Genomic DNA, 18,873 nt, shown 5'->3' with positions numbered 1-18,873 from the left:
TTAAGTGACTTGCCCAAGGTCACACAACTAGTGAGTGTCAAGTATCTGAGGTGAGATTTGAACTCAGGTCCTCCTGACTCCTGCACTGGTGCTGTATCCACTGTACCACCTAGCTGCCCCGTCTGTAAAACTTAGAATAAGTCAAAAGGTTGCACTCATGGGCCTAGATGGTCACAAGTGGCCTGGAGGTTGCAGGTTCCCCATCCCTGGTTAGATGATCTAATTCTTGTTTTGTTAATTTTGGGTATGTTTGTCAGTCATTCATTTCTTTTAAAATTCGTTAGCTAATTCTCTTAACACTTTGCTATATACAGTCTTTCCTTGATTTCTTTGCTTCTTGAGATTTCCCCTGAGAAGGTGTCTCCTTCTGGTTCATAAATAGGATTGCCCACAGTACACAGACACAAACATACATACATGTATACATGCATATGTGCATACATACATACATCCACACACACACACACATAGATTTCCATCTGCATTGCTTCTGGTACTTTAAGTTATTTCATTCCTCCATAATGTTTCCAAGTTGTATCGATTCTCTACGTGTTACAAAATTTCCTCTTTTGGTAAATGTTATTTTTACTTAGTCATTTTAGCTGTATTCAACTCTTTATGACCCCATTTGGGATCTTCTTGGCAGATACTGGAGAGGCTTACCATTTCCTTCTCCAGTTCATTTTACAGATGAGGAACTTAGCTAGATGGTGTTAAATGACTTGTCCAGGGTCTCAGGCTGGATTTGAACTCAGGAAGAATGAGTCTTCCAGTGTTCTGTGTGTTATGGCTCCACCTAGTTGCCTCAAAATTTTTTTTTATTACCATAGTTTTCTTTTTTATTTGGAGATGGGAAAATTTTCCCCCTCTTTGTGTTTTTTTTTTTTACTGCAACTTTCATTCTACTTTCTTGATTAGAAGCCTGATATTAATTTTTTAAAACCCAGGTATGGGACAATACTTTTGTCCCTCCTTAACTTCATTTTTTTAGGTATTCCTTGGGAGGCATTATGGTGTAGCATAAAGAGAGTTGGCCTTGAATCCAAGAAAAGTTGGATTCAAGTTCCATCTCTGATCTCTGCTGGCTGTGTGACCTTGGGCAAGTCTCTTAACCTCTCTGTGTTCTGGGTGATTCTCTAAGACTATAAGTAGCAAATTTTTGAACTTGCCTTAATAGAGAGAGTTTCTGTATTCAGATTTCCCATTACCAATAAAATAACTGGTGAGATCATGATTCTGGATATGGCCCATCATTCTGACTTGTCAAGATCTTTCTGCATTTCCATCCTGTTATCTACCATACTAACTATTCCTCTAAGTTTCATGTCTCCTGAAGAAATAATGAATACGTCATTTATGCTTTTATCCTAGTTGTTATCATTTCTGTTTCTTTCCAAATGATACATCTGAGGAATGGAGTACTTTAAAAGTAGAATGAATAGATCAGGGAGAAGGCTATACATTCAAAGATGGGATATGACCTTCCTAAATCTTTTCTCACCTTTGAAAATTGTATTTTTTTGGTAAGTTGCATTTAGGCGTGTACTACCTGAAATTATTACCTGTTTTGTGTCCGTATTTCTCATGTTGCCAGCAAGACTTTAAATTCATTAAGGACAAGTGCAAGCATCTTGTCATATATTTTTCTGTCTCAATATAATCCAACCTAATGAGTATTGGGTGTCTATTATGTACTAGAAACTGTGATTCAAAGACTAAATGAAAAATAGTGCCTGTCCTCAAGGAGTTTACATCTCCTGGGGATTATATTCTAATGCCCAGCCTCCCTCAAAGCCTAGCATGTAAAAAAATTATTCTTGAATGATTATCCATAAATTTAATTAATGACAAGTAGAATGTTGAAGGTTTTTCCATTGCCTTATAAAATGTCTATATATAACTGTGCAAGAAACAAAATGAACTCTCTTGGATGGGTGTACATGACCACAAATCATTTCAGATCATGAGTTTGGGAGCCCCCAATGTTATTTTCTATTTTTTGGAAGGATAGTTGTTTAGGAAGATAATTTTGCAATTTGCTTGTAATCACGATGACTAACCTTGATTTTTATCATATTTATTTCAGACATAAAATCAGATGGACCACAATCCAGTTACTCTTACAGCGAGGGGCAGACCCCAACTATTGCCAAGTGCCTATGCATGCTCTTTTCTTTCCTGTTAGAGCTGCAGATGTGGCTGGAGTTCAGCTCCTCCTGGAGCATGGTGCAAGGACCGATGTCCGGATTTCATCAAAGGTATTGACCCAGTTTGATTGTACAGTGTTCATCTTTGGGTTTGCCTGAATGGTAGTTCTTCCTCCCTCTCTCATGAAGAGGTCCTTCTCCTTGCCAAGCCAAACCCCTCCACAGGCACAAGTGATCCCATTCCATCCCATCTTCTCTGGCACATTGTACCCTCTGTCACTCCTACTCTCTAATCTTTAGTCTCTCCCTATGTACTGGAAGCGTTTCCACAAACATGCCCATGCCTCCCCATACTTAAAAAGACCTCATCTAATCTGACTCTTTCTACTAGCTATTGACTTGTATCTGTCCTTCCTTTTCTTAAGAGAAATGTCTGTCATCATTGCCTCCATTCCTTTTCTTCATACTCTTGTCTAAACCTCTGTATTCTGGCTTCCAAACTGATTGTTCCCTCTTCAGATTTACTAATGATCTCTATATCTCTGGGCATTTGGGGTTAAATAACTTGCCAGATGTCACACAGCTGAGCTGAGATTTGAACTTAGGTCTTCCTGACTCTAGGACTGGTGTTCCATCCACTATGCCATCTAGTTGCCCCGCCAATGGTCTCTTAATCACTCATTCTAAAATGTCCTTTTCTCAATTTTCATTCTTCTTGACCTCTCTGAAACCTTTGAAAACTCTCTTGGGATACTCTTTGCTCTCTGAGTTTTATTGAAACTTCTCCCTTTTGGTGGTCCTTCCATTTGTTTGACCCACCCCTGCGTGGTCTCCTCTGCTGGATCTTCCTCTGTAGTTATCCCCTAAAGCTCTGCACTAGGCTCTCTTCTCTTCTCCCTCTATCATCATTTACTTTTTCTTTTTATCAGCTCCCATGAGTTCAATGATCATCTCTATATAGATAATTCTTGTATTTATCTCTCTAACCTATCTTCCAACCTCTCACATGATTGACATTTGAACTAGACATTGGACATTTGAACTAGATATCTTGTAGACATCTTAAACTCAACATATTCAAAACACAACTCACTTTCCCCAAAGAGGATGATCTTCTGAACTTCCTTGTTACCATTGAGGATACCACCAACCACCTCGTTATCCAAACTTGCAACATTAAGGTCATCCTAGACTCTTTATTTGTAGTCATCCCATAAATTCAATCTGTTGCCAAAACTTATTGTTTCTACCATCACAGCTTTCATGTACATCCTATTCTTTCCAGTCACATAGTTGTCACCCTAGTATATCATGTCTGGACTATAACATAGCTTTCTGGTTGATCTTCTTGCCTCAACTGTCTCCAGCCCATCTTCCATTCAGCTGTCAAAGTGATCTTCTTAAAGTCACCTCAGCTCTTTAATAAAACTCCGCTGGTGCTCTTTGTCACCAGGATCAAATACAAAATCCTCTTTGGCCTTCAAACTCTTTCACAACCTGGACCCTTCGTCCCTTTGCAATCTCCTTAGACCTTATTGCCATTCTATATACTCTATGATCTAGTATCACTGACTTCCCTGCTGTCCCTCCCACATGGCACTCCCTGTCTCCCAGCCTGTGCATTTTCACTGGCTGACCCTCATGCCTGGAATGCCCTCCCTCTACACCACCATCTTGTGACTTCCTTGGAAACTCCATTCAAATCCCCTCAACAACAATAAGCCTTTTCCATTTCTATTTTTCCAGTCCTCTCACCTATAGGACCTTCCGTTAAGGTCACCTTCTATCTTTATATATCTTGCATGTACGTAGTAATTCGCATGTTCTCTCCCCCATTCAAATGTGAGATATGTGAGGGCAAGGAAAATGTTTGTGCCTTCCTTTGAAACTCCAGAACTTAACACTGTGCCTCACACATAGTAAATGTTTAACAAATGCATGTTGACTGACTTACCTGGAGGAAGGTCCAGCAAAGGACTGTGGGCAAGGAGAGGTCAGACAGGCACGAGGAAAGACAGGAGAGTGCAGCGTCACTAGAGAAAAGAAAATCCCAGGGGAAGAGATGAGCAGGGGCAGAAGCCACAGAGAGTTCAAGAAGTACGAGCACTGAGAAACAGCCATTAGATTTGGTGATTAAGAAATCATTGCTAACTTTGGAGAGAACAGTTTCTGTTGAATAACGATGCTTGAATTCAGACTGCAGGGGGCTTGCAAGGGGTTAGAGGAGAGGAAGTCGAGGCACTGATTGTAGATGACTTTCTCAAACATTCAGCTGAGAAAGAGAAGATTGATGACAGTGGATGAGGACAGCAGGGCCAAGTGAGTGTTTGTTAAGGATGGGGGAGACATGGGTATATTTGTAAGAATCAGGGAAGGAGCTAGTAACTGGGGAGAGATCCCAGATGAGAGCACAAGTGGGGATGACGATGGGGGCAACCTGAGGGCGAAGATGGAATGGAACTTGTACATATCTGGGTTTGTCTTGGCAAGAAGGGTCACCTTTTCATGAGAGACAGGGATGAAGGAGGAGATATTGGTGAAAGGCATCTGAGTGATGTGAGATGAGGAGGGAAAAAGAGGAAAATAAAACTAATATAAAAAAAAACCCTGATATTACATGCACTGTTCCATACCCATGGGCCATCACCTTTGCAAAGAAATTATGGAAGATGTTTTATCATAAGGCTACGCTGGGTCTTTATAATTTGGGTGCATTCTGTTAGTTACCTCAGAACGTTATGGATAACAGGGTTTACATAAATCGCAGGCTCTTAGATTTAGGCTGAAAGGGACCTGGCAGGTAAGCCAGTCTCATTTTAGATGAGAAAACAGAGCTACCATGGTTAAGGGACTTGCTCTGGGTCCCACAGTGAGGAAGTGGTGGAGGTTGGATTTGAACCCAGTATTTTCCAATTCCATGGCCAGCCCTGCATTAACTACAAGGTACTGCTCTGCTACTCAGATGAACCATGAGAGTTGTGTAGTTTGGAGGCCAGATAAAGAGAGCATCAAATGTCAGGTGGAAGAGTTTGGAACTTTGTTCAGGAAGCAATAGATATCCATTGCAGGATTTGGAGTAGGGGAGTTGTGAGCTGAGAATAGTATTTTATAGGATCGCTTGTTTAGGGGGAAAGCCTGAAGGCAAGGAGATGAGTCAGGAGGTTGTGACAGTTGTCTCCATGTGGAGAGAAGGGTCTGAAGGAGGGGGGTGGTAGGGGGAAGAGAGGATGTTTTTGTATTTAAGCAATAATTTGAAGATTTAAATCCATAAAATCTTAAGACTCATAGCTCTGGAGAGAGAAGAAACTTCAGAAACCAACTAACTCAAACCTTTTGTTTTATAGAAGAAGGAAATAAAATGCAGAAAGGCTGTGATTTGTCAAAGTAATGTTATAGGATAAAAAGGTGCCGCAGTGGACCTGGAGTCAGGAAGACTCATCTTTATGAATACAAATTCGGTCCCAGATCCTTACTAGCCATATGACCCTGGGCAAGTCACTTAACCATGTTTGCCTCAGTTTCCTCATCTGTAAAATGACCTGGAGAAGAAAATGGCAAACCACTCCTGTATCTCTGCCCAAAAGAACCCAAATGAGGTCATGAAGAGTTAGATGAATGAAATGACTGAAAACGTAAACAACTGCAGGAAGCCAGGTAGTTCCACCCTTTCATTTTACAGAGTAGTAAACTGAGGCACACACGTTAAGTGACTTAGGATCATAGATTTAAAGCTAGAAAGGGCCTCGAAGACCATTTGATTCAGTTTTCTACTCTGTTTTGCGAATGAGGAAATTGAGGCCCCAGGAGGTAAATTGAGCAAATCAAAGCTATCTTACCTGCGTTGAAATGAACTTTGAGAATATTGTTAGATGCAAATGTTCTATTGATTAGCAGATCCATCCCTAACTTGCTGAAGTAAATCAATATTCTTGCCTTCATTTACTACAGGCAATTTCAATTATGTGGTTATCTGAATGTGTTTCTCTGCACTGGCTGCCTGTCCTCTTTCCCCCTCCTCAGCAATATCTTGGCTCTTGTGGGAGTGAGGAATTTCTTTCTACATGATTCTCAGCTTTGGAGGACAGAGTGTGTGGAATCTCTCACTGAAGAGGCTTTAGCCAGTCCTTATGTCTGCTCATACCGACGTCCCTTGAGCCCATAGTAACTTTGAGTGTTTTAAGTGGGAGAGTCCCATGCTGCTGTAAAATAAGCTATGTCCCCCAGTCTCTGGTGCTTGTCACCCCTTTCTCTGTTTTTCTTATGTTCCTGCAGATGAGAGCACTCACTCCTCTTCACATAGCAGTGTCTCTGCCTGGGGAGGCTGGTGTCAAAATCACTGAGTTATTGCTTCACGCTATCACTGACCCAGATGCGAGAGCCAAAGATCAAGATGAGAGATACAAGATAAGCAAGGTATTTTACTTTGACCATATAGGAGAGGAAAAGAATTAGGCATTCAGTCGGCCAGCATTTGGTAAGTGCTTCAGGTGGGGCCAGGAATGTTGGGGATGAGAGGATGAAAACAATGAATGTCATACTGGAAGGGACTTAGAGGACATCTAGTCCTTTACTGTGTGCTTCCCCAGCCCCCATTTTACAGATGAGGAAACTGAGGCCCAAGGAAGTTTCATGGAGTCACAAAATAATAGATTTAGAGCTAGAAGGGACCTGAGAGGCCAATAAATTCTCCCTACCCACCCCCATTTTACAGAGAAGGAAACTGAGACCCAAGAGTTGAAGTGGCTTGTCAAAGATCCTGAGATCATAGACTTGGATCTGGAAGGGGATCTGGAAACCATTTAATTCACTTTTTGCTGAATATTCAGATGAGGAAACTGAAGCCCAGGAAAGATAAGTACCTTGCCCAACGTCACACAGGTGGTCCTTATTTCAAATATGCTGCTCCACTCACAAATCTGAAAAACAAACTTAGATACCTCTCTTAGATCATGTGGGAAATGGTACAGAGTCCTCGCTCTGAAACCACAGAACCTGAGTTCAAACCTTGCCTCTACCCTTGGCTGCCTTAGATCGTAGAATCTAATCCAGTGATTTAATCCAGCTTTCTCATTTACAGATGAGGCATAGAGAGGTAAACTGACTAGTCCCGTGGGCAGTAAGTGGAAGACTCAGGATTTGAACTCAGGTTCACTCAGCTGAGAGCTGGAAACCACTGTCTTGCCACTGATCAGACCTTTCTGTAGGAATCTGTGCATTTAATGTTTGACTTTCTCTTGCCTCCTACACCATCTCCCTCCCCACTCTGCCTCTTTCCAGAATCTTGATCCATCTACCTGGTTCTATTTGTTCCATGACTTCCTCATTACCTTTCCCAATTCCCTTCACAGTGAGGGGTTTGCCATATCTCTGGTGCCACGGATCTTACCCTTACCACACTTTGTCCAGAGAGAATATCTCAGAAAAGCTGGTATCTCTTGTTTTGCTTTTTAATAAATCTTCCATATACTGAGAAACTGACAGCTGGGCTAAGTTCCTGATATTAAAACAGTAGGCACAGGGGGAAAGCATTGTGCTTTGGCACATGGTGTTTGGCCTGCCCCAAGAAATGCTGGTTATGGGGCCTGGGTAGAGAGTCTCTTCAGAGTCAATGGGCATTTTCGAGGGTGCTTGAGGATTTGTTTGGCAAAGCTGGGGATCTTCCTGGGATTGTTGCCCAATCAATACTATTCTTTGATTTTTGTACAGCTCTGAGTTTGCCTTGGAAAGTTTTTTTGTTAACTTGCCCTTTTTTTTCATTTTTAATATATGGTTTATTTATTTTTCAGTTCTTAACACTGACTTCCGCAAGAATTTGAATTCAAAATTTTCTCCCCATCTCTTCCCACCCCCCACCCCAGACAACATGCACCCTTCTATTACCCACCCTTCTTCCATTCCCCTTCCCCTCTATTTTCCTGTAGGGCAAAGTAGATTTCTATACTCCATTGCCTGTATAGCTTAATTTGCAGTTACATGCTAAAACAATTTTTAACATTCATTCTTAAAGCTTTGAGTTCCATATTCTCTCCCTCCCTCTCCACCCACCCTCACTGAGAAAACAAGTGATTCAATATAGGTTGTACATGTGTAACAATGCAAAGCCCTTCTATAATAGTTATGTTGTAAAAGACTAACCACATTTCCCTCTGTCCTATCCAGCCCTTCATTTATCCCATTCTCTCCCTTGACCTGTCCTCACACAATAGTGTTTGCTTTGGATTATCCCTTTCCCCAATTTGCTGTCCCTTCTATTATCTTCCCTCTCCTATCTCCTTCCCCCTTGCCTTCCTGAAGGGTAAAATAGATTTCCATATCCAATTGAGTGTGTGTTGTTCTCTCCTTAAGCCACATCCCATGAGAGTAAGGCTCATTTATTTCCTTTCATCTCCCCCCTCTTCCCCTCCATTGTAGAAGCCTTTCTTCTCTCTTTTATGTGAAGTGGTTTGCTACATTCTACCTCTCCCTTTCTCTTACTCCTAGTACTTCCATTCAACAGTAAATTTTATTTTTTTAGGTATTCTCCCTTCATATTCAGCTCACCCTGTGCCCTCTATGTGTGTGTGTGTGTGTGTGTGTGTGTGTATCTATATATATTATATATATAATATATAGACACACACACATATATGTATACACACATACACACATGTACATATACACACATAGACATATATAACATACATGTACATGCATACTCATGTATACCTACATATATATATTCCCCCTAACTACCCTAATGTTGAAAAAAGTCTCATGAGTTACAAGTAACATCTTTACATGTAGGAATGTAAACAGTTCAACTTTAATGAGTTCCTTAAGGCTTCTCATTCCTATTTACCTTTTCATATTTCTCTTGATTCTTGTATGTGAAAGGCAAATTTTCTATTCAGCTCTGATCTTTTCAACAAGAATGTTTGGAAGTCCTCTATTCCATTGAAATTCCATTTTTTCCCCTAAAGTATTGTACTCAGTTTGCTGGATAGGTGATTCTTCGTTTTAATCCCAGCTCCTCTGACCTCCAGAATATCATATTCCAAACCCTTTAAGCCCTTAGTGTAGAAGCTGCTAAATCCTATGTCATCCTGATTGTATTTCTACAATACTTGAATTATTTCTTTCTGGATGTTTGTAATATTTTCTCCTTGACCTGAGAACTCTGGAATTTGGCTACAATATCCTAGGAGTTTTCCTTTTGGGATGTCTTTCAGGAGGTGATTGGTGAATTCTTTCCATTTCTATTTTACACTCTGGTTCTAAAATATCAGGGCAGTTTTCCTTGATAATTTCTTGGAAGATGATGTCTAGGCTCCTTTTTTGGTCGTGGTTTTCAGGTAGACCAATAATTTTTAAATTATCTCTCCTGGATCTGTTTTCTATCAGTTTTGTTTCTACAGTTTTCTATCAGTTGTTTTTCCAGTGAGATATTTCACATTGTCTTTTATTTTTTCATTCTTTTGGTTTTGTTTTGTAATTTCTTGGTTTCTCATAAAGTCATTAGGTTCAGTTTGCTCCATTCAAATTTTTAAAGTACTATTTTCTTCAGTGAGCTTTTGAACCTCCTTTTCCATTTGGCAGATTCTGCTTTTTAAAGCATTCTTCTCCTCCTTAGCTTTTTGGACCTCTTTTGCCATTTGGGTTAGTCTATTTTTAAAAGTGTTATTTTTTCAGCATTTTTTTGGGTCTCCTTTAACAAGCTGTTGACTCACTATTCATGATTTTCTTGCATTGTTCTCATTTCTCTTCCCAAAGGTGGAGGAAACTCCACCTCTCTTACTTGATTTTCAAAATCCTTTTTGAGCTCTTCCATGGCCTGAGACCATTGCATATTTTTTTGGAGGTTGTGAATGTAGAAGCCTTGACTTTGATGACTTCCTCTGATGGTATGCTTTGTTCTTCCTCATCTGAAAGGATGGAAGAAAATACCTGTTCACCAAGAAAGTAACCTTCTGTAGTCTTATTTTTTCCCCTTTTTTGGGCATTTTCCCAGCTAGTTACTTGACTTTTGAGTCTTTTGTCAAGTGGAGGTTATACTCTAGGGACCTGTAAGTTCTCACTTCCTCCAAGGTGGCACAATCAAGGGAGAGGAGTTTACTCCTCTCCTGGCCTGTGCTCTGGTGTGTGAGCAACCACAAACATTCTTATCTGCCAAGATCTGCGAGTAGGATTCCCTCTCCATAATCAATACCAGTTCCACCACATCAATGCTCTTCTTCACCCCAGGACTGCCAGTCAGAACTGAGACCCCAATCAACCACTTGATTCCCCCAGGGTCTCTAGGGTGAGGGTTCCAAAAGTGGATGCTGCTGCCACAATGGCTGCTGCTGCCCTGTGGTCAGAGCCAAGCAGCACTCCCTCTCACCCAGGTGAAAGAACTTTCTCACTGACCTTTGAAGCTGTCTTTGGTGTTTGTGGGTTGATAAATCTGGGAACCACAGCTGCTACCCATGATTCTGTGCCCTGAAGCCTGCTTCAGTCCTGTCCATGCTTTACTGTGTGGCCAAGGCTAGGTTGTGCTCTACTCTGAGCTCAGTGTGACAGACCTTTCTTGTCACCCTTCCAGGCTGTCTTGGGCTGGAAATCTCTTTCACTCTGTCATTTTGTGGTTTCTGCTGCTCTAGAATTTGTTTAGAGTCATTTTTTGCAGGTATTTTATGGGCTATGGGGGGAGAGCTAGAGTAGGTCTGTCCTTCTACTCTGTCATCTTGGCTCCCAAGTTGCCCTTTTCCAAGTGGCTGGAGAACCAGCCTTGGTGCTCAAAAGACTTAGGTTCATATTCATCCTGGCTCTGTGGGCCTGGGCAAATCACTCAACCACTTTAAATCTATAAGTTGCAGAGAGGGCGCTGACTTGCAATGGTTCATTATGTCAGCGAGATCCATGACGGGGAAAAGCCACTCCTACCCTTTGCTAACAATCTTTGGACATTAAATCAAGAAGACATATTATAGGACACTTCATAATGAAAATGCCAACCAGCAGGGCTATCAACAATAGTAGGGGTTCTATTGTGGAGTGTGCGCACATGTTAGCTTGGTAACCAGCTACCTCCCATGGAGGGCACGGCAGATCTGATCTGGAAAGGTGTATTGAGAATCAAGCGAGGAGATTTCTTCTTGAGATCATTGATTGAGAACTGGAGGGAAGCTTAGAGACCATTTAGTCCAACCTTCTTATTTTTGTTGAGGGGGTAACTGAGGCTAGTCTGTTGTAAGTGGTTTGCCAAGCATCACAGGGAGCAAATGTCAGAGGTGGAATTTGAGCCCCAATCCTCTGACTCTCAAAGCTCTGGCTTCACATGGACCAGATTCTAGAGGCCTGATCCTTGAGATTTCAGCTTCCTATATTTGGCTCACTATTCCATTACAATGGAGTAAAACTCAAGGGAGACATTGAAATAAAGATTAGGTATGATGCATGTTTGGTGTTTTTCCTGCAGTAGGTAAAAGACTCACCAAATTCCTTCAGAGGCATTTATTTCAGTTATTAAAGAAAATACATAAAATACAAAAGGCTCACAGGAATACATGTGCATAGATACAGGAAACACAAAGAATTCAATAGCCCAATTGCATTCATTAGTCTTCTTGAAAATAAAGACACTCTGTCACATTACAGAACAAACATTCCCCATTTATATTTGCCTTGGACCTCAACCAAAGCATTATTGATTCATCATCAGTATGGCCTTTAAGTGTAGTGTAATTTCCCTGTTTATCTCTTTTTGGTATATTTTTATTTACTGAAGACTTATCTGAAATCATGAATGTTACTTCTGCTTTTTTGAGTTTGTTTAAAGCATAATAGATTTCGCTTCAGCTCATCTTTTAAAACTGTACTCATTATGGCTCAAATGTATTCCTTTTAACCAATATGTTGTTAGATTCTGTTTTCTAACCCATTCTGCTGTATTGTTCCACTTTGTGGGTGAGTTTATCCCATTCACATTCAGGGTTATGATTACTAAATGTGTATTTCCCTCTATCATACATCCTTATACATTTTCCTCTTTTTGTTCTCACTGTCTTCTTTTACAAATAAGGTGATGAAAGGGAGCAATTTGCCTGTTACTTGTGATGTATAGATGAAATGGTTTATTTCTTCCTTCTTGCAGGTCTTCTCTTCCTCTTGTTCCATCCCAATTTCAGGTTTTTACTATTTCTTCCTTTCCTCTTAATCTTTCCTTCATGTTTCTCTCTCCATCCAGATCTCCTGGTCCCTCATAGTGTGATCTTATTCTTTTAGCATCAAGTCAAAACTTTTGGTGTCCTATTCTTCCTTTGAGAAGGTCACCATTAAGGAAATTTCTCCCTTTAGGATGCCAGTGCCTGACTCAGATTCATAATTCCAAGGCTTGAAATGTCCACTCTCAGGATTGCTAGTCTCTGACCTGTGCTTATAATAGGAAAGAGGTTGTGAACCAAGATAGTGGTAGAGGAAAAGCCTGTTAGAAGTTTTAGACATGATGATCAGGGTTTTGGGTTATATTTCTTCATCTCCATTTCATCATATGCTATTGATCACCCTAATTGCTCAGAACAGTGGTAGAGATGGGGTTATGTTGGGGAGGGGGAAAGGATGGTTGTGGAACCTATGTCTCTAAGCATCAGACTATGGACTTGCTTCATTGCCCCAAATATGAACATGTTTCTAACTGAGGGAGTGATCAGGTGATTCCCTTGTCTTACTGCTGTTTATCTGATTATGTCATTTTTCCAGTGTGAGTATGTGTGTGTGTGTGTGTGTGTGTGTGTGTGTGTGTGAGAGAAAGAGAGAGAGAGAGAGAGGCAGACAGACAGACAGACAGAGGCAGAGACAGATAATCACAGAGACAGAGTTCTAGTCTAAGACTGTTAGTGCATGAATTATTCCGTTTTGTCCTTCCCCATTTGTGAGGGCTGCTCCTTTATAGAAAACATTTGCTTAGAATATGATGACAATCAGCTTATCTTTATCTGAAGACAAAAGAGTAAACAAGATTTAAAGAGAGACGGAAACTCTTGAGAGTAAGCAATGTTGGTTCACCAGACAGTATTGAGATAGGGGAGAAATAGAGTGGAAAAACTCACCAGGTCCCAGTAGTGGAAACTGTCATGGAAACACAAAATTCCATCTAGTCAGATTACTCCTGCAATGGATCAGTGAACCAGAGACAGCTCTGTTTATGAGTATATGTATCTTAGGGTAGTATCCTCTTCACTCAAAATCAGCTAGCCACTGGTACTGGCATGTCCTCACCCCCAACCCTGAGAGAAGTCTCAACAGAGCTCCTGATTTTCAGGACTCTTTCCTTCTCCCAAAGCTTTCTTCAAGCTGGGAAAAGCTACACGTAGCATCAGTTTCTTCCCCTCCTCCCTTTATAATCTCCTTGCCGACAAGGAGCTATGGACTCACAGGTTTAAAACTGGAATGGACCTTGCAGATCCAGTCTAACCCTTTTGTTTGAAAGATGAAGAGACTGAGTATTACAAGGGTGAAATGACTCTTCCAGTGTTCCAGTTACTGGTAGAGGAGGGTTGTGAGCCCAGGTCTCCCAACTCCAAATCTGGTGGTTTTTCCCTGCCATCTCATATGGCATTCCATTTCATGCCTTAGAGAATCTGTTTGTAGGTAGAGGCCTTGATCAATGAGCTTTCAAATTCCCTTCCAGATCATAATTCTTTTAAAAGATACTTGATCACATGAAATCTTACCTTAACTAAGATCATAGATAATAGTTAAGTGAAAAAAAGATCTTCCAGGTTAGCATTCTACATACTTAATATTTAAGTTGAATTTTTGTGGGGATGATCTTAACATGTATTCAAGAGTGAAGAAAATGAATTTTATTCATTAGAAGTACCTCAGGATACTTTTGCATATGGATTTCATCAGCTGTCAAGCTTTTAAGAGTGAACCTTTAAATATTCTTTAACCTTTAGAAGGAAGGCTCTGCTAAGCAATTTTGAAAAATAAATCACATTTATATAAGTAATTTTATTAGCCATTAATAAAATTTGGGGGTGGATATTTTTTATTACTTATTTCTAAGTATACCTAGTAGCTGAAAAGCTTTTGAACTCATTTTGGTTTTCAGCTTCATGAAGATGTGACAGATTATAAATTGAGATGAACAATGTTTTTTAAAAAAGGCCAGTCTATTCAGTGAAAAAGATTATTCCAATGAATTGTCCTCTGTCATTGTCATTTATTGTCCTTTGTTCTCGGAGAGGATCAAAATGACCTCTATCATACAACTAGGACCGTGGGCTTTCCAGTTAGAAGAACTGGATTCAAATCCTGCCTCTGACGTCGGCTGCTTGCCACCTATATGACCCTGGGCAAATCACTTGGCCTCTCTGGGCCTCAGTTTCCTCATCTGTAAAATGAGGTTAGACTAGATGGTTCCTTCTAGCTCTAGAGCTGTGATTCTAAGAGTTCTAGGATTGATTAAACTTTTCAATTTTCAACTATTATCTTAGGATCTTTCAGACAGTAATAGTAGTTTTTCTGTAGAACTCTAAACAAAATGAAATATCTTACACTATAAACACCCCAGATGCAGTGGAATGATTATAAAATTAAATGTACTTAGTGAGGAAACCCTATTGGCTGGTGTCTAGACAAGCAAAATGAGTCAGAGTTGAGCAGTTATGCTATTTAGTGAATTTAGCCATGGCAATAAGCCAGTCTGGATTATTCTGCTTCCCCATTTCCCAGCTTTCCTTAGCCAGTAGCACTGAGTGCCTAAATTAGCGGGCAGATTTTATTTCCCTGTGTATGCTGTGACCAGGGACAAATGGGACTGGTATGTCATATAAACAATGAGTGAGTTCATTCATTTTCCTTCCTTTTAACTTCACGTTTAAAACCTTCATGCTTTAGTGATGGATCAGGCCTTCACCAGAGATACATTGTGGTAGGGGCGAAAGATACTCTTGGCTCAGAGGACCAGGGTTCACTTGCTATTTGGGTGACCTTGGATAAGCCCCTTGACTTCCCTGAGCCTCAGCTTCCTCAAAGGTGAAATAAGAGGGCAGTGCTAGATAGATTAGAACTAGAGTTGGAGTTAGATCCTTTCCTCAGAGCCTCAATTCCCCACTCCCCCCACCGTAAAATGAAGGTGTTGGAGTAGTTGGCTTCTGAGGTCCCTTCCAGCTCCCAAGAGCTATGAGCTTACCAAATGATCCCATGATCCTATCTCCATGAGGCCTCAATTTCCCACTCTGTAAAATGAGGGGGTTGGGATAGAAGGCCTTGGAGGGCCTTTTTAGTGCTAGAGCTAGGCATCCTCTGATTTTTCTGTTGCTCTATGGAGGCCAAGCTTGACTCTCCTTCCCACAGTCATTTGTGAAATCGAAACATATATTATTACTCATTGATAATGCTTTGTGGCCTTGTATTCTCTGTCAGCTGTATTTGTTGGAAGTCCAAATAATTCATTAATTAGCTTCTGGTCTTTCCTTCAGGAGGGAAAAATCATTCTGTTCTTTCACTTTTATAAACAAGGCTGGTATGTCAAGGCCATAGTTTGTATATCTGTGTGTACTGTTAGTGTGTGTGTATGTGTGTGTGTGTGTGTGTGTGTGTGTGTATGTATGTATGTATGTATGTATGTATGTATAGGACATCGGTGAGGGGGGGGAACAGTGTTTGGGGAAGGGGAGGGGATGGTGATGGCTGAGTGTCTTCTGAGAGTTCCAGTTTTAAGCGATTGGAATTTCCAGAAGAGACAGTTTGGGCATTTGGTTGCTAATAAGGTTGTTCAGGGAAATTCTACAACAGGCATCTATTAAGTTTCTGATAGGTACCAGACAGTGTACTAGGAACTGAGTATACAAAGATAAGAGCAAAGCATCCCTTCCCTCAAGGAGCTCACCTTCTATTGGGGGAGATGACATGTAGTAAAGAAATTAATATAAACTATATACAAATATTTTTTTAGTGAGTAAGGATAGTAAGAACTGGGGGAAGGGTGGGAAGTCTGCCAGGGCTTCCTGGAGTAGGTGGTGATTGAGTGGAATTATGAAAGAAACAAAGAGATTCTGAGAACTGGAGGTGGGAGGAGAGATTCCAGGAGTAGGGAAAAGGCAGCACCAAGTCACAGAGATATGAGATAAAGCATCATTGGTAAGGAACAACAAGAGCAGTTTGACTGGATGGGTTGGGAAGTCAGGTTGGAACCAGGCTGTGAAACACATTTTCAAAAGCAGCATTAGAGATCCGTGAAATTTGGTGGTGGGATAACATCCCTAAGTCATCTGACCTCCAATTATCATTCCATAGGCATTTAGTTACTGCTGAGCATCAGTAGGGATAGAAGAATTGACTCTGAGTAGTCGAGGTTGGGTGTTGAGTAAGGATTGATTGAGTGCTGAGTGTAGCCATAGACACAACCCTAATTTGATTTCTCTGTTCAAATGCAGTTTGATACTTTAATGTCAAGCATGAAACTCAATAATGAGCCTGGACCACCAATAACCTATTACTCCCCATCTAAGTTGAGTCCTGAAGAAGGTGGGAGAAGCCCCTTACATATTGTGTGCGAGAGAGAAGATAACTTCAAGGTAAAGGGGAAGCCTTAGCGAGTCTCATGGCCACATTGGACAGATTCCCTTTTTCTCCATAAATTGATTTGGAATTATAGACCCTTAGAGTTGAAAGGATCTTAGCTGCCATCTTACATAATCCTCTCCTAAACCATGCTGAAAAGCTCCTGGGAACAAACACGAAACACATCCCTCCCTTGCCCGAACCATGGTTTACTAGCTTCAAGCTTTTCCCTGAACACTTCAGTGACCTTACAGGAAAAACTCTCTTACCTAATGAAAAATCTGGCCCCTTGATGACAAGAAGAGATCATAGCTCTGGAGCTCTAAAGGATGCTAGAGGTCATCTAGGTTGATCCCCTCATTCTACAGATGAGGAAATTGAGGCACAGAAGGGGTGGTAACTTGTTTGAAGTTCTAGAGATACTGAGTGGCCTCATGGGGAATCAGGTATGGGTCTTCTGACTCCAGATTTCCACTGTACTGTGCTATCTCCCATGAGAATCTTCTTATTATCTATTTGAAGTGAGCTAGAAGGAGGGAGAGGAAGAGGGACAGAGAAGGGGAAGGAGAAAGAAGAAAGGAGGGGAGGAAGAAAGGAAGGAAGAAAGGGAGGAAGGAAAGGAAGGAAGAAGGGAGTGAAGAAGGAAAGAAAGAAGAAAGGAGGGAAACATTAAGCTTCTACTATGTGCCAGACACTCTTAATAAGTGCTTTACAAACATCTTATTTGATACAACAGACTTGGAAGGTAGGTGCTGTTATTATTCCTATTTTATAGTTGAGGATACTCAAGACATATGTGGGTAAAGTGACTTGCCTAGGTTCACATAGCTAGTAAGGGTTGGAATGTGGATTTGAATTCAGGTCTTCCTAAGTCCAGGTCTATCATGGAAAAAGTGGGGAGAGTTAAAAATGATGGGAAAACATTTGTCGGTGCTTTATGTTGTCTGTTTCATCCTTCTCCTTCATGGGGGTGGGGAGAGGAGGTGGAGGTACAGTGAATTTATCTTTTTATCCCATTTCTATGAAATTGCATTTTAGAAGTAGGTTGGCTGATCACAGGCTCATGTGTCTAGGCAGAGAGAGTATGGACAAACAATAGGTAGATACTAAGGAAATCAAAGCACATTCTTCAGAGGTGACTAGGTAATCTTCAGATTTCAAAATTTAATGTAATAAAAAAGTGTTTAAAGGAGTGTAATAATGTGAGAGATGAGTGAGAGGACAGTCTGTCCTACAGCATAACTAGCCCCCTTTCAGAGACAGGCCATGTCTGATTGAGTCAGTCTTTCATGGCTGTGCATGGTGGGAGTTCCATGAGCAAGAGAGAGAGGTAGCACGGAACAGAAATTCTCAAGTCCTTTTCCTTTTGCTCTGTGGGACCAAGGGTAAGGAATGTATTTCAGTTGTATTCTTCTCTCTTCAGCACCTAGCACAATGCATTGTATATATAGTAGGTGCTTCCTAATTGAATTTTGAATTGAATCCTGGGCTTCTCCACACTAGGCTGCGAAAATGAATCATACTTCTAAAAAAAGGATGAAGGCTTTCTTTGTGAAAACAGCAAATTAATCAATCAACAAACATTTAATAAGCACCTACTATGTGCAAGGCACTGTGCTATGTACTGAGCACAGAAAAAAGACCAAAAAAAGAAAAAAAGACAGATGGTCCCTGCCCTCAGGGAACTTACATTTTAGTTGGGGAACCAGCATGTAAATAGGCCATATAATAGAAATTTTTGTGTGTTTGTCCTTCATTGCCAAAGAAGACCATGCCATCAGAGAAATGATGACGTGACTTACACTTGACTTTGTTTTGAGTGAGAGAGGGCTGTGCAGGTCACCAGCCTCACTTCTCCTCCAGAGCCATGTGAATCCAGTGACAGACTGGATGAAAGGTCATCTTAGAGGGGAAATTTCTAGCAGAGTTTTGCAACTGAGAAAAGACCACCCAAGGCAGGTGGGATTAGACATGAGTCTGGAAGGAAATCAAGGGATATAGTTGGCAGAAGTGAAGTAGCAGAGCATTCTGGGAATGGGGTGGCAATTTTAAAGGCAAAGAAATGGGAGTTGATCTGTCATGTGTGGAAGAGCAGAGAGATGGATAAGTTGCAGGCTATTAGAAGGAGAAAGTGTGACAGATAAAAGGGAAAGAGAGGAAGGCAGTACCATTGGAGACTTGGATGAGGTAGACCAAT

General features: G+C 40.9%; 1 protein-coding gene across 10 annotated transcripts in view; it reads left to right on the top strand.

Annotated features, from left to right (window-relative positions):
- Positions 1–18,873, top strand: part of ANKMY1 (ankyrin repeat and MYND domain containing 1) — a 132,935-nt gene that overhangs the window by 54,408 nt on the left and 59,654 nt on the right. For 9 of the 10 annotated variants that reach the window (XR_011973950.1, XM_072640330.1, XM_072640323.1 and 6 more), the window contains 3 exons: positions 2,087–2,258; positions 6,420–6,560; positions 16,550–16,690. Coding sequence is in view for 9 of the 10 variants with exons in the window: in XM_072640330.1 (XP_072496431.1) it covers positions 2,087–2,258; positions 6,420–6,560; positions 16,550–16,690 (454 nt within the window). In the remaining variant the exon portion in view is untranslated. The remainder of the gene's footprint in view (positions 1–2,086; positions 2,259–6,419; positions 6,561–16,549; positions 16,691–18,873) is intronic. The other variant, XM_072640327.1, reaches the window with a different exon arrangement.

The sequence above is a fragment of the Notamacropus eugenii genome, chromosome 2 (assembly GCF_028372415.1).
Source record: "Notamacropus eugenii isolate mMacEug1 chromosome 2, mMacEug1.pri_v2, whole genome shotgun sequence".
In the NCBI taxonomy this organism is placed as follows: Eukaryota; Metazoa; Chordata; class Mammalia; order Diprotodontia; family Macropodidae; genus Notamacropus; species Notamacropus eugenii.
Note: the sequence above shows the minus strand (reverse complement) of the source record. Positions and strands in the feature narration are given on the sequence as shown.